Below are 17,125 nucleotides of genomic sequence, written 5' to 3'. Positions count from 1 at the left end.
GAGAGCACTGTGTATTGTGTATAGGAAAACGGACAGTAACTGCAGTATGCTATTCTATATCAATCCACGATGTTATGGGTCCTGCCGATTACGAACTAATACGAGTATAGTTTGTTAAAGTCTTCTCTTTTTTTTAAATTTAATTTACAAATATCTCTCTTGTAAAATAAAGTTTAACAAACGTTCAACAAATTCGTAACTTCTACTGAGCAACTCATTATGCTTATACAGGGTGTCTCAATAAATATAGGCCCTGTGGAAAATGGTGCATAACTTAAAATATCGAGAGTAAAATAAAAATTTTGTTAAAGATTCAAAAACCATGGGGTGTCTGCTTAACAGTGGTGCAAAAATGGTCCAAATCCGTTCATGTGTTACTGAGATAATTAAGTTTGTACAAATAGACACATTTAGGTATAATTTGGGACACTGTGTAAATATTACAAATATGCCAAAAATATAAATATATATATAAAGTTAACATTATCATCATGGCTTGAAACAAATCACGGATTGCCCCTTTAAGGTTGCTTGGAAGCAATTTTCTCCTTGCAATGTTACTCAAGAGAGTCAATTGATTCCAATTCAATTTTTGTTATTTCAGTTAACAATGGGCCTTTTCAAGTTTTTTGTTTTGTTTACTCTTTTGTTCCGGAACTTAAAATCAAGAGAGAGTTAACAATGATATAAAGCTGGAGCCTACATTAGTTGAATTGTTCAGCTCGCGAATATTGCAATAGCAATGTACAATTTAAATCTACACATCACCCCTTTATTATGCGATAATAGCTCTAAATCTATGCCTCCAAACTGAAAAAGCAAAACACCTCATGCTTTGTTCTGCAACTATTTTGGCACCTCATTCTTCTAAATTGCCCACAATTTGTTGCCATGGTAATCTTTTGAATGAAAAGATGCAGTTTTATACACAAATCCGATTCCACGCATTCCTACACCTCAATGACAGTCATTGATGCATGAAGAGGTGCATTCAACCTAAAGTGTGAAATGATGCAGGTTATGCGGGAATTTTAAACTGTGTTCCATTACCCGTGTGACAAAAAGGATGCTGAAAGTTTGCAATGCAATATAATAATAAAATTGTCCACCCAATTGGGCAGTTACAGCACCAGTTTGTTGCCGATGCCCCAGTAATGGTGGAATGAAATCTGACCATCACTTAGCTCGTCGGATTAGTGTATATTGCCCTGCAAGCGTACGTACTTTAGTCAGTGTACCTTTACGTTCTCAACATGACTGGTCAAAGATGACCGGTGAGGAACACGGGTGACCAAGCTATATTTTCAATGTGTGTAAATGCAACTTTTGAATCTGCATTTTTTTTTTCATGCCAACAAATTCCGGGCTTTTAAGACATGATGAGGCATCAAAATGTGGAAAAAAACTTGCTTTCATTTTGCTATTACAGTTTTAGAATTATATAGATGCCTGGAATTTAAGTAGATTTTTTTGCATGCAAAAAGTCATTATAACACGTACCCTTTTTTAAATGTTTAGCACCCCCGATCTAAGCGAGTTAAATATTATACAAATATTAACTGTCTATGAGTGTGATGGTCGAAATATAATCACGAGGTGATAGATTGGAACAATACATCTTTCACCGAGTGATTATATTTCGACCATTACACGAATTTAAGACAGTTAATATTTGTTTTATATCACTCATGCATAAATTCTATTACTAAAATACTATTTAAGGTAGGAAATACATTTTTCATCAACATAACACCATGTTTTGCCGTGATATACTTCACATTTTGGGGTCCACCCAATAACTAAATCGGCGAGTCCAAGAGTCAGCGAACGGCTTGGCGCAGGCGCACTACGGCAGAGCACAGGATGGTAAAGACTATCACACGGAGAGGGTGATAGTAAAAATGATAAATGGTAATCAACCAATGAACTGTCTAGAATTTATGTATGAGTGATAATAATATTATAATAATATATAACCGAACCAGGGCTGTATATAAAGGGGCTGGGTTGCAAACTGAAACCAGAACTCCGGGCCAGAACTTAGCGAGCAGATCTAATTGCACTGCCTCCAAGATGCTTCGAACCCTTCTTCTTGCCGCTCTTGTAGCGGTCTGCTTGTCTGAGAAAGTACGACGGGTAAGTACTACTTTATGATGAAATATTAATTTGTCAATCATGGTCTAATTCTTAGTGATATATCACAACAAATGGATTTTTTGTGTCCCTTAAAAGTCATTTGATACTCGAGCAACTTGAAGCATTAACTCTTAAAAAATACCATATGTTACAGTGGAGTTGGTAGTGGTGGTCGTGTGTGTATGTGGGGGGGTGTTATAGGTTATAACACTTCGATCCGAATATCCAGGGGCCAATCACGATGCCATCCCAGGGCCAGCAAAAGGTAAATCAAGCCCTGTCTGATTTAGAGTGTGAGATATGTGAAGTGGTTTGTAATTATTTAAAAACAATGCAGCCGGTTTCAAAATGATTGTCTTTCAGTCCCAATTAGTTCCAATTCAATGGAATAATCTGCACGTACCAATACGAAGCCTTAAAAGCTAGAATCTTACTTCCAGTGTTATCCATATCATTATTTATATAGGTGTTATGAACTACTATTGCATTCGAACGCAGTTTGGGTACTTCAGGTTTGACATTATTTTCAAGTGTTGCGATTTGGTAGTTCACAGCATCTTGCGAATGGTAGTCAGCTTTGGCAAAAGTCGCATTGCTCATTTCATAGCGAGTGTGTAGAAGAATTCAAATGTCACGGATATACTTTTGTAGGTCATGTGGTTCTCGAGTTATGCTGTAGGAGGGCTGACACCCCTGTAACACTTACATAAACGTACATAACTCATTAACAACAAGCAAGGTTTGAAAATATATGGTTTGTAGAATGAACTTTTGCAAAACATGAAAGTGTTATTTTTCAATAATATATTGATTTACATAATGAAAATCGATATTTTTGGCTGCTTCGGCCAACAGTACCTTGTCTACCCTTAAGAGTGTCTCTAGTCTGCCGGTTGCTAGGCCCATTTCCTATTGTGAAAGTGTTTTTTATTTTGAATGGTAATTGCCTGGAATAACCGTGTTATTTTTATTTGTTTTTTGTTTTTGTCATCTCGGGCTTAAATTTCAACGAATTTCTCCATTTTTTTTTTCAGATTAGATTTGGTTTTTATAGGTGAAATACCCGGTAAGATGTACCCCCCAAATTACACGGTGGTCGAATTTTTCAGGAAATCGAGAAATTACAATTTGACAGGGTACTTTAGAAACCTGCATTGCTCGTTTTCACAAAACTTACGGTCACTCAAAATTCTGTATAACTATTCAAAAGGGTTCAGACCATATTTGGTACGCAGTAAATAACGGCACTATTCCCCACGTTCATCAAGAAGCAGTAGTAAATCTTGGTATTGTCCCTATTTTTCAACTCAAAACCTAGATAAACTGTCTTCCCCTTCTCAGAATCCTTTGCAACATAATACATCCCCTCATTTCAACAAATGACGTTCCCATTATTTTGTACAGGTTTCCTTTGTTTTCATTTTAAGAATACACTGGCTGGACATGGGTCGCTAGTCCAGAAATAAATATATTTTGCAAGATCTGGATGAGCTGTTCACTGAGGTATATCAACCCATGTGGCACAACATAGTAAATCAGTACAAAAAATTAAAATGGAAGAAATGCATTATGGGAAGTTTAAGACACGTTCTCTGCTCCAAAAAAATGCATTTTGTGTTCTTAAGACGCAAATCTGTAAAAAAGTCAAATTCGTTTTTTAAGGGCTGGGGTATGAACGTTTGGACAGTATTTATTTTGGGACATTAGAGCACATCAGACATATCGAATTGCATTCTGAATACGAAGAATGTCATTCTGATATCAAATAATTTTAATACACATTTTATGGCAAATCATTAAAATTGATATTTTGATATTTAACAGTACTTGAAGTAAACTTTATAAATCTGATGATTTATACTTAAAGTGTATGTAGGTGGGAGAAAAGCCGACGATCAATTGAAAATTTTGACCTTTCGTATTGAAGATATGGATTTTTTTCCCCAAAACACAAAAAAAAATTAGGTCTTTTTGGGAAAAAAATCCATATCTTCAATATGAAAGGTCAACATTTTCAATTGACCGTCGGCTTTTCCTCCCTGCTACATACACTTTAAGAATATATCATTAGATTTATATAATTTACTTCGAGGACTGTTATATATCAAAATTTGAAAAATATCATTTTTTATATTTTGTCATAAAATTTGTATTATATTGTGATTTTAAAAAATGAAAATTATTTGATATCAGAAAGACATGCTTCGTATTCAGAATACAATTCGATAGGTCTGAGGTGCTCTCATGTCCCACAAAAATACTGTCGAAACGCAATAAACGCTCATTTTGGATCCCTTAAGACGAAGGAAAAATTCAAAAAATTTAGAAAACCCTTTCTAGATGTGTGGCTTTTGAACACAAATATGCGATTTGGATTCTTAGGGTATATGCGGTCACAATTGAAAATTAGTGGTTTGCAACACCCTCTCCCCCTTGACCATGTTACCAAATTTGGCTCAGTAGTTCTAGTTCTAGTAGGGTAAACGATGGCCTATAGGCCTAATAGCAGACAATGCGACACACAAATAATATATGCAAGGATCGGAAATATACGATTCAAGCCGAGGAAATTATGGTTTAAAAGACTTTATGAAAGCTCGTGTAAATTGATTATGATTATTGAGAGAGGAGCCAGTATTCAGCGGGAAATAATTACTACTCGAGATCTATCTAATACCGCTACACTACCTATACCTAAGTTTATATGGTACTCGGGTAAACTCACCTGGTCAGTTTTATTACTTTTCTGGCATGCCAGAGTAACGACATCATCATGATCGTACTTTGTTTGGATAGGAGTTTCTAAACAATGCTTTTTACTTCTTTGAACAAGTTCATTAGGAATGTTGATATCAACTGTGAATTTTGTTCATTTTGAACAACTCCGAGTAAATTACGAGGTGATTTACTCACGTTTTTAGTGGCGTTTCAGCACTACACTATATAGTGGCTTCATCAGAACGGCAACTCATCACATCTGACTGCTTGCTTTTATAGGCAACAGGATGCACCGCGGAGGGCGTGATGAGTTGGTCAAATATGTTGTTGAGTGCGTAGGCCCCCTCGTCCTTGTTTAGAGTGTCATGTCCTTTTCAGCGGATCCAGAATAAGCGCGTAATTGTAATGTGTTTTAGTCTGTCTGTTGTGAGCCCGTTGGCAGTATAAGCTACGATCAGGCCTCGAATTAAGAAGAAAAATCTAAGGGTCCTGTGGACCCTTGCCTTTGAAATTTCAAGGGTCCTCACCAATTTTCAATGGTCCGACCCCGGACCCATGCTTTTGAAATTTCAAGAGAGAGAATATAGCTACGGCGATCACGGTATGTAGATTGTAGAAAGTTGAAAACCCGGGTTGAAAACACGACCTATTATGTGAACCAGATTATCCAGTGGAACAAAAAAACTATGATTTTCTGCTCTTTGCTTGGTTCAACTTTTACGGGTCACGCGGACCCGTACCGTACGGGTCCGCGCCTACTTTCACGGGTATTTGACGCAAGGACTCGCCTTATTTCGAGCGCTGGCTACGATGTTGGTGATCGATGTTGGACGTTTGTGGGGGTGATGTGTATGAGAAGAGCGGGGTGTGTGGGGGTGCTCCTGTGCGAGTATTCTTGTGGGGTACTGTGTATAGTGGAAGGTGCTCTTGTGCGAGAATTCTTGTGGGGTACTGTGTAAGCTGCAGCTATAGCTTGTAGGATATAATTTCTTTGTGTGGTATAAGTCATGGATCTCACAAAATAAAATAGCTTATAGTAGGAGTGTCCTATAAATGGGTAATTTTTGTTTTGCTTAGGGCATAGTTTCGGGGTTGAGTTCCATTTATCGCAACAAGAAACAACAACATTTTTGGTCTGGGGTCCAAGAAAAAAAGTATGCAGCGCCCTGTTATGTGACCAAACCTTATATTCAAGGAAGGAGTGGATTAGAGTGCGAAATCCTTCAAATTAACCCCCTTTCAGAATTTTGTTCTGATTTTGGTGTCACACAAAACGATTTGGATATCATTCGCAAAACGTTTAAATGTCGGGTTGTAAAAAGGGTAGAAAATATTTTTATAACATTCAAAAACAATTGTTGATAACTTACTGCAAATATTCTAACATAATGTTATTTAATTGTTGATAAAATATTTGACAAAAAATGCTTTCAAAAAATATTTCACGATAATATTTTTAAAACATTTCAAAAATATTGTTGCAGTGTGTTTTCATACAAAGCATTTAAAAATGTTTTCTTAACCTTTATACGTATAACCCGACATTTAATTTTATTAAAACCTTTTTATCTGAACCAAAACCCAAAATATAACCTGTTTAAAACGTTTTAAAAACAAATGAGCAAATGAGGTCAAAAAGTATTCTTTTGAAAGTTGCATGAAAATTGGACATTGCGTTTTCTTGAAAATTTACATTTTAGGTCAAAATTGAGCGTGAGGGCGCTTTTCACAGCTTATTTGGTAACTTGCGCCATTTTTAAGCTGCAGTGGTGGAGGAAACCTTAAGTTTGACCTGCTCAAGAAATTTGAGCTTTTCGTTAGAAGCGGTTTGCCCGCAACGCTCATTAGAAAGCCGCTATTTTGGATACCACCATTGAATTGTACACATGAAAAGTTCGTTGATCCCTGTTCATTTGAATAGGAGCAAGTAAGGATCATTCAAACGAGTACTACGGCCAAACTAATTGTGATAAATTGCTCAAATTGCTCGAATTATCTTGAAAAGCACCCCATACTTGAATTTGACCAAAAAAGGTTTTTTTATCAATCAATCTGTATTTTTAAAAGCATAAAGAAGTAGCTCGTTGACGTAGCGGTTCCGTTGTAGATTGCATGGCGATCGGAGAGCCCAGGTCACGAGCTGGAAAACCCAACTCAGGCAGGTTTTGACAAGACAACATTAAAAGGACATGCATAAAATACACAATAAACAATGCAATATAAAAAAAATTACAGTGGAATCATGCAATATGGAAACCCAGTCACAGAAACCTAACTATGGTCGTTTCTCAGAAGTTATAAGTCATCTAGCAGCAATTTCTACACACAAACTAATATGCAAGAAAAGCAGTGATTTGAAAGACTTTGAATGTAAATCCAATCTTCTAAGATTTTAATTTTTTATATATTTTTATTTATTACACTTTATATATACAATAATTATAATTTAACATCAAAATATATTGCTCATGAATATTCAAAAGTACATACAAAACAAAAAAAAAAGAAGTAGATAAAATTTTGCACCAGTGAAAGGCAAGGACTAACAGGTGCAAAGCACCTATAGGACAGTCCCACCAAAGATCAAAACAATAAAGACACCCCTCCCCCCTCCCAAAAAAATTGGGGAAAAACCTACACAAGCCTACAATCAGAACACTGGCAACATGTAACCAAAGAGCATGTGTTGTAAGGATCAAAACTTTTCTCTAGTTTGTATTTTGTTCTTAGTGCATTATTTTTCGCGTGTTTCTATTTTCGCGGATGTGTATTCATTCGCGAAATTCGCGAAAATTTCCACGTATACAGTATATGACACCGTTGCATGTACAATTAGTAAGACTAAAGGGGCTGTGCAATAATTAATTATGAGCCCTGGTGGGAGGGTAAAATTAGGGGAGGGAAATTTTGCCAAGCCGAGGGGGGGGTTTCAAGCGATTTTGGGCACACGTTCATTATAATTTACTGAGCTGAGATGTATGGTCCAGTGTACATATTTCTCTCTTTCAAGATTGGATTGGAAAGTTCCATGAAAGAACTCTTTATAAAGTTTGCATTTAATTAATTATCAATTATTTCATTAATGATAACAATAATATGATTCTACTAAGTGACAGATAAATCTAAATAATTTGGTGGATATGTAGGATATATGACAGATCACAGATTTGACAGCCCCAATTAGTTTGTAATGGCCAAATAAGTAAAGTCAACAAATTTGAGATCTATTTTGACATTTTCAGATAATCATTTCACATTTTACATGGATTTAATTGGACTGGACTCGGACCGGACTCGGCTTCGAGTCCGAGTCCTTTTGTGTCCGAGTCCGAGCCGAGCCGAGTCTTTTGGTATCCGAGTCCGAGCCAAGTCCGAGTCCAACAAAAAGTGGACTCGAGTCCGGACTCGAGTCCGAGTCCGGACTCGAACGATACATCACTGGCTAATCGTAGATCCATCCTTTGGATGCGCTCATTTTAGTGATAAAATTTTGACCCCAGCACCTTATCCGGGGTAGGACCAACCATCAAAGATGACCATAGAAGGGGGTTGGCTGAGGTCCAATGATTTTCATTTCGCTGTTATGAAACTATTTCAAGAGCTACTGACTTTTTACTTGTTACATGTAGTTAGGTGAAAATAGTCATTTCCTTTCATATTTAGGAGATTGATTGATTTACTTTGGGATTTTTTTGTTGGGGCAAGATAGGACAGTGCGAGTTAGCACACAGTAAATCAATGACGTCCCCTTTTACCCCAATTTGGCACATTTCTAAAAAAAAACTTTTCTAATAATTTCTAAGAAAAAAGTAACAATTTCTGTCTTATTTCATTGAAAATGGTGGCTTAGAAATTATTTTTAAATTTGAGAAACACTAATCCGGGCCATTGATTCAGATATTAAGCTTCAAGTGGAGAACTCTGCTTACGCGTAAAAAAATGGAATATTTATTTTAATGTTTAAGGTGTACGGGCATCTGAAGTTCCTGTTTAATGAAGAATGGTACTTTTAATTTTACTATATTAATTATATGAAAGTTCTTTTGTTGCAAAAATGGACAAAATGTGACTATTTTAAGGAATAAAATGATTTCTGAAAATCACTGTCCCATCTTACCCTGTGTCCCATTCTACCCTACTCTTGCAAGGTCTCCCATAAGAAGATTACTATATTTTATTATTTGTTTACTCATCAGATGCCAAATGAAGGTGCATCCAACCTGTCCAAACATGCCGATCTTCTAGCAACACTCGATGGCCACCCTAATGAAAGTATGTTGATTTTATAGCGCTCTTCGCCGTAGAAATAGTACCAAGTGGCGGCGCTACAGGGGGGGCAGGGGCATTTTTCCCCCAATATCTTTTCCCCCAGTTTGCCCCCACCTTTGAGGCAAAACCCCAAAATTACATCAATTTCCACTTTTGCGGCAATTTTTCGCTAAATTGGTCGATTTTGCCCCCTCCTGAAATTCAATTTTCCCCCAATGCCCCCGCCGCCACTGATAGTACCATAGTAACGGGTTTAATCCTGTCACATCACGGCGAATTCGTCGTAGAATTAGTGATGTAACAGGATTAATTACCATAGCAATGGGTTTAATCCTGTTCCATCACTTGGAATTCGCCATAGAAGTAGTGATGTAACAGGATTAATTACCATAGCAATTGGTTTAATCCTGTTCCATCACTTGGAATTCGCCATAGAAGTAGTGATGTAACAGGATTAATTACCATAGCAATTGGTTTAATCCTGTTCCATCACTTGGAATTCGCCGTAGAAGTAGTGATGTAACATGACTAATTACCACAGCGATATATCCAAACAATTTTTGAATATATTGTTCCGCACTATAAAGCAGGCTACAAGCATTACCTGTCATGCCTGTGTATGTGTGCAATCGTATATTGAATACAATACTGCTCTTTTCAAAGACACTAATCTTACAGGTCGGTCAGAGTGAAACGTACATGGAATGAGCATAATGTGAACTTTACGATCCAGGTTATTATGCCTATTTTTTTATAATCTATGGTGCGATGCAGATGAAACCGAGTGCCATGATGTACAGCGTACGTCTAGTACAGGGCAATACATAAAGTATGCACAAAAAATCGCAAACAAATAAGTCGGAGAAACAAAGTAATTAGTAATTTCCCACAGTACAATTTGCTTTATGAAACTTCGTTTTTAAAAACCTGATTTTTTTCAGCGTATGATCAATGTGATGTCCTTAGCATGTTGTTTATTCAGTGTATGATGCGTCGTTGTATTAACAGATGATTTCATGATAATAGGTTTATGGATTTATTACAGAAATTATCAGAGAGTTTTTGATGAAACCCACTCAAATACCACAGGTAAGCGCAGTATCGGCAGGAGGCGAGAGCTTATTATACAAATCCAACATGTTTTGAGGGGAAGTAGTAAAAACTACTGGTCCCGAGGTGTTGGATGATTTGACTACTTCCTGACGTGTCAGCGGAGGGAAGTAGTCAAATCATCATACACCAAGGGACCAGTAGTTTTGAATACTTCTCCGAAATGGAACATGTTGTATTTTGTTTTACTATACCTCATAAATATTTCGTGATAAATCTAATGATATGTACTTAAGGTGTATGTAGCTGGGATCAAAAACCGACGGTCAATTGAAAATTTTAACCTTTCGTATTGAAGATATACATTTTTCCCCAAAAGACCTACTTAGGTGTTTTTGGGAATATTTTTTAACTTCAACATTTTCATATCATGGACGGATTTTCATCCCAGCTACATACACTTTAAGTACATATCATTAGATTTATACAATTAATTTACTTCGAGGACTGTTAAATTTCAATAATATTAATTTGATATCAGAAGGAAATTCCTCGTAGTCAAAATGCAATTTGGTGTGTCTGATGTGCTCTCAGGTCCCACGAAATATACGTGAAAACGTCGCTATCCGAGCTCTGAAGTAGAGAAATTATAGATTCATGTTAAATGTCTTATTTTGTCTTTAATACTTTCGGCTTAACCATTAACCGGATGCGCAAATCATTGAATAGGCCTTTAATAGCATCTGGTTGTAAATATATACACCAGGCACAAAAAGAAACTCGTCAGTTATATTCATCCTTGCTGTTCAATAACTTGATAATTTCGGATTATTCTGAAATATACATTTTGTTAATTGGACTTTTCTTTCTCATTTGACACCCTGTTCGTGAACATTGAGCAAGAATTGATCGAGATATGCGCCTCCAAACTCTCAAACCCCAAAATGAAAAGTTGCAATTTTAACGATTCAATTGTGCCTGTTACACTGTGTGCTTTATTGATTGGCCCGTGGTGCTTGTGTGCAATACAACGATGCGTTCCCATTGAAAATCGTTGAAAATGCGACTTTTGATTTTGGGGTTTGAGGCTTTGGAGGCGCATATCTTGGTCAATTCTTGTTCGTTTTTCACGAACAGGGTGTCAAATGAGAAAGCAGAGTCCAATTAACAAAATGTATATTTCAGAATAATCCAAAATTATCAAGTTATAGAACAGCAAGGATGAATATAACTGACGAGTTTCTTTTTGTGCCTGGTGTAGTTGTTAGTATCCCCAACAGCTTATGTATAATGTCAGATAGCTTGTCCTTTATCACCCTGGCTCCTTTTGCCTTCATCTTGGCAATGGCCATCATGTGAGAGATGCTACCAGCGTGCGCACTACCGCCAAGAAGCCATTGAAATCGGAATGCTCCTGCGCCTCAAATCATTGCAAGAAGCGGGTCGTATATGTGACTATAATTGAAAACCGAATCAAAAGACTAGTTTCCGTCTGACGTCAGGGCAAAGACGCTGTGTGGCTGGTTCCTGATCTGCGCAGTACGACATTTTTGGTCTGGTTGACAGGACATCATACGCAAACTAATCTTTTTAATTCTGTCTTCAATTATAAGGGCTCTCTTCCTTTAGATTGACTCTTGCGGGCAGTCTTCAGTAGAGATGCGTTACAAATCGTACTTTAGTAGGACGACCCCTAAGCTATAAATGTTATTTTACGCTATTGTATTTATGGTTAATATTCTGATTCTTATAGATAATTTTGTTTGAGCATGGCAGTTACACTGGTGCATATCAAATCCACACTAAATCAACAGAGAATTTACACGATTCAGAATTCGGATTCGGTGATCGTCTCGACTCCTGTATTGTGAAAGAAGGAAAGTAAGTGATACTATAGGGGGCACAAGTTATAAGTTCCCCCCTACATATTTTTTTAAAATAAATCAAAAACTATTTGACGAAATGCAAACCTGTAAAAAGATATGTATAGCCCTATTTGTTTTACACATGTGGACCAAATTTTAGCGTCATACGTCATTGCGTTCAGTCACAATGGTCATTATGTAAAAAGGGAGACCGTTTTAAACAGTGTTAAAGGTTGCATCTGAGTCCATAGGACTCAATTCTTAAACAATACAGTAGGCCAGGGATATTCATGTGTTTGTAAAAGAAAACTTGATCTTTGGTATTCTTCTTCTTCTTCTTGAAAAGCAAAGCAGGTGTTTTATTCTTTTCTTTTAATGATAAATGTCTGAGATGGAAGGATATGTACTGCAGTGAGAATAGACCACGTCGCCAGTAGTTCAGCACATGTGAAAAGTCACACTTTAATAATGCCGCGTTTGCCCGAATTTCTTCGCGGTAGAGCAACAAGTTTGCTGGATGAAAATATACCGGTGAAAGAAATTACTCGTCGTATGGGAGTTGCACCTAATGCATTGAGAACAACATTTCAGATGGGACCATGTTAAAAATCAATGAAAACACAGCACTGCAAGAGCTAACCCGAGCAATCCAACATGTATGGAACATGGACCAGCAACGGGTCCGGAATTTAATAAACAGCATGCGGCGACGTTGCAATGCACTTGTCAACAGTGCAGGAGGACACATCCCCTAATAAACATATATTATTTCCATTTATTTATTATTTATATATAATTATTTTTTATTTCCATTACAAACACATGGACAGGCCTAACATACTGTATTGTTTGACAATTGACTCCTATGGACTCAGGTGCAACTTTTAAAACTCCCTCTTTTTTACATAATGAACCATTGTGGCCAAACGCAATGATGTGTGACACTACAAATTGGCCTAGATTTGTAAAACAAATAAGGTTGCTCATAACTTTTTACAATTTTACATTTCGTTAAATAATTTTCGATTTATTTTAAAAAGCATTAGGGGGAACTTATAAGTTGTGCACTGTATATAATGAAAGACAGAGATAAAAAGAATTTATCGCGTCTGATGTCACTGTCAATTACGATCCTTGATTGGTTTACACAGGTTAATAGCGCGTAAAAGGAAGGCCGATTTATCTGGTGCCGATCGGAGAAAAGGAATAGCAGAAAATGGCGAAAAAGTACGTACTTTTACAAGGCAAAAAGCAAATTTTCTAGGCATTGTTGACGTGGTGCCTTCACGAAAGAAAGGTTCCTACTACAAAGACCTAACTTTTGAGATGGGTTGTATGTTTGAAGGTGCAAAATTAACAATAAGGCGCCCGGTTATACAACCGCGTTCAACAAGTCATCATCACAGCACTTGTAAACAAACCGTGCTCGAGTTTGATTGACAGATGACGTCAGACGCGATAAATTCTTTTATCCCTGTTTTTCATTATAATAATATGTTCCGACATTTTGTTCCGCCATGTTTCTGGTGCGACTGCGTAGTGAAGCAAAATTTTCGTCAGAGCGGCAAATCGGCAAGTATATGTACAATTCTCAGCGCCTTGAGATTTTAATGTAATGCGCTTTATAAGAATAAAATATTATTAGATATTATGTAACAAGCACTGAAACCAGCAACTCTTCCGGTTTGCCGCTTTGGGCAAAGCGGTGGTCGGTTTATCGTTAAGACGATGCTTATACCGCTAGCATTGAGCGGCAAATCGACATTACACTATGGGTCTTTTTATCTTTTCACTTTCGGTTCCTGTTTCAGTTTTCGGTTTCAGATCTCATTGTTATTTTGAAGTGTTAGCAATGAACGTGTGAACAATTCCTTTATTCTAGTCTTTTGTTGCTCACTGAAAAGTTGAACGAAGACAATTTCTGAAAACGTGAGATGAGAGGGTTGGTGCTAATCTAGACAAAAGGAGTGTCTAAATTTCACCGTCGTAAATTTGCGATAAGTTGTTCGGCTTCAATTGACTTGCGTTTGGTGTATATTAGCACTTCCGCCTAGGCGGGAGTGGCTCGTGAAAATAGCCTAGCACTGAAATGTATACTAACCATGTTGTCAAGTTATAGGCAAAAGTCTTTCATATTGGCGATGAAACGAGCGTCTGAAATAGCCAAATATATCCCAATGAGGCGTGCAAGTAGCGATTTTGTCATCATGTTATATTGAAATGCAATACAAAACAATTGCAGTGAAGATAATTTATTCTATTCATTCGTAATAATGGCAATTGCTAATCTGATAATTGCTTGGGCTTATAATTGCGAGACTGGAGTTTATTCTAAATATTTATTTTTGCGGAGCTGATTTTTGTCAGGCATTGATCAAAATGATGAATTTCACAAAAAGGAAGAAGGAGATACTTGAGACTGAACAAGTGAGGGAGGGGCGAGGAAGAAAGAGTAGAGAGGGAGAGACGGAAAGACTAGAAAAAAAGAACACGAGAGGAGAGAGCGGGCGTAAGTTGGTCATTTATTGAGGCGCCAATAATTATAGGTTAATGAACGTGTGATACATTTTAGGAGAAAAATTAGACAAAATAATGCATACGCACTGATGTTGATGCGTCTAATGCACGAGCACGTGCAATAGACGCATCAACATCAGCGCAAGTGCATTATTTTGTCTAATTTCTCGAGCAACAAGTAATACGCGTTTATTAACCTATTTCATACATGAGAAAAAGAAAAAAAAGGCGATTTTTCTGGTTTTATAACGAATTATCACTAAAAATGTTGAAAAATAGAAACAAATACAAATGCATCAATCCGCCTGAAAAATTAATCAATCCTACGCGATGCGAACTCGAGCGAAACATTGCGTGTAGTACGCGGAGTGCACAATATACAGAATCAATGCATGTTTCGTATCTTCTAACAACTGCTCTGATTAGTTCCCACGATCTAAGAGTGTATGAAAAGATGACGGTACTAAGTTGTTCGGCTTATATAAGGCGGAAAAATAAGACTCATAACACTGTGTATTGATATAGAATGGCATGCACGCTGTTGGGCGCAGTGCTTACGCTAGTTGTGTGTTACGTAATACGTGACTAGAACACGCTTATGTGAATTTAGACGAGCGTGATTTGCGACTTTATTGACTCGCGCAGTAAAAAAAGCCGAATAATTTCCGCCTTAGTTAGACTTCAATAGGGTGGTACTACAGGTACGACACCACCAAATCAAGTTCCTATTATTTTATGTGATAAAAGGTACAGCAGAATTTTTGTTCTAAAATTATTGGTCTAAAGTATATAAAAAATACATCATTATTTAGAATGGTAAAGACTTGAACAAATCCATCGGTGAAATCAAATTTGGGTAAAAATGCTGGATTTTGGAGAAAATCCCCCCAAATGTTTTTTAGACCCAATTTTTTTCGGGAAACGACCAGTTTTTTTTAATTTTATTGGATTTTGATCAACATCCCCATACCATCGAAAAGAAGATCACTATAAACCGTGCTTACCCAGCAAACATATGTTTGTAAAACGTTATGAACGTGTTATACTCGTAAATACGTTTTGGTTTTGAATGTGCTATGTACGTGTAAATTTAATTGAATATATAATTTCTATATCATACCTTTGCAGCTGGATGCTCTATGAGGATGGTTATTACACTAACAGGATGTATGTAGTAGAAGTCGGTGACTACCCTGATCCTCAATCTTGGCTGGGAAGCTCTGATGGAATCTCATCCATGAGATTGCTGCCATGCGCCGGGTGTGAATAACTGTGACGATATTCCAGCGGGTAAGTGCGTTTAAAGGTTTTCCGTCGTAACAAAACGTATCGACCAAATTCCTTTAAATTGACATATATTGTACATTAATATGTGTAGATAATAAATCAGGAAAAAACAGGGGGTGCCGGACCTCACGTTTGAGCTACAGCCGTTTTAAAAGAGGTGTACATTCCCAAAAATCTCTGTACACTTCAATGGCAAAATCAGCAATTTGCCCAAAATATACCACCTTTCGTTGTATAAAAAAATTGTCGAGACAGAATTTGTTTAGTGTAAGTTTAGTTCAGCAAGTCGACAGAAGAATATATTCCCCTTTAGGGAAGAATGAGCATTTTCGTGTACTCGAAATCTCATTCGATATATTGCCGGATTAATATCACATTCAGAATGAATGGCTCACATGACCTATTCCTTGGAGGCACATGGAATATAATCACATTGTACAATAACACTAATTTCATAAATCTGCCATGAAAATCTCTTGCTTTTTTAAATTTATACCAAACTTGTAAAAACTGGACATTGGAAACTTTTATTGCGATTAAGTTCTCAAATTGGCTTAAAAATCATGAGTAAATAAATCTTTTTGTTTCAAACTGACTTGAATTTTCTTTTGTTATCCCCAATGCAGGACATCTCGATTTTACTACAACTTTCGCACCGCTGAGAAGAGGGTACTTCAATATAATGACGTCATGAAAACTAATTTGTCAAATTTGCATGAATGTAATCAATTCACTTTACTTAAGGAAGTACTCACTTATGTCAAAGGTCATAAATCAAAAACCTGTGTATGTTGCGACGATTTGATTGACACAGTCATGACAGTGGTGTGCAGCATCTTGTTAGCTCCAATTTGAAACCACATTTGCTACCAAAACCTCTCAATTGATGAAAATTGATACCAGTATATGAAATTTGGTACATTTGTAAAAGTTACAAATTAAAAAAGGAGCACGCAGAGAGCCGCTAGCCGTGGTCAAATTTGTTTTCTTCCGTGTGTAGAAAATATATATCATAAGCTTTACAATGATATATCATTTGACTTCAAGTTCAAACGATATCCAGAAGCGGGGTTATAACTTGTTAAACTTTGCTCCTTCAGTAAAAGGATACGTTGGCACTACATTATTTCTTTTTTCCACATTGCTGGTATTAAATGCGATGCGATCAAGCAAAATCAGTCGGAACTGGGAAATATTGATTTTGAGATATAGCCAAACAAAGTTAATATTTCCTTTTGTTTCCTTTGTTTTGAAAACTCTTTAATTGCTAATATCTTTGGAAC

At 36.7% G+C, this 17,125-nt stretch overlaps 1 protein-coding gene across 1 annotated transcript; it reads left to right on the top strand.

The window, feature by feature from the left end:
- Positions 1 to 2,073: 2,073 nt before the first annotated feature.
- LOC140141621 (beta/gamma-crystallin-like) lies at positions 2,074 to 16,783 on the top strand. Its single transcript, XM_072163532.1, has 6 exons — positions 2,074 to 2,136; positions 9,051 to 9,126; positions 10,169 to 10,212; positions 11,927 to 12,054; positions 15,684 to 15,845; positions 16,469 to 16,783. Exons 1-5 carry the CDS (start codon positions 2,074 to 2,076, stop codon positions 15,823 to 15,825), a joined length of 453 nt encoding a protein of 150 aa, XP_072019633.1. The 3' UTR covers positions 15,826 to 15,845; positions 16,469 to 16,783.
- The last annotated feature ends 342 nt before the right edge of the window (positions 16,784 to 17,125 follow it).

This window comes from Amphiura filiformis, chromosome 19, assembly GCF_039555335.1.
Source record: "Amphiura filiformis chromosome 19, Afil_fr2py, whole genome shotgun sequence".
NCBI lineage: Eukaryota > Metazoa > Echinodermata > Ophiuroidea > Amphilepidida > Amphiuridae > Amphiura > Amphiura filiformis.
The sequence above is the reverse complement of the archived record's forward strand: the minus strand, read 5'-3'. Positions and strand labels throughout refer to the sequence as shown.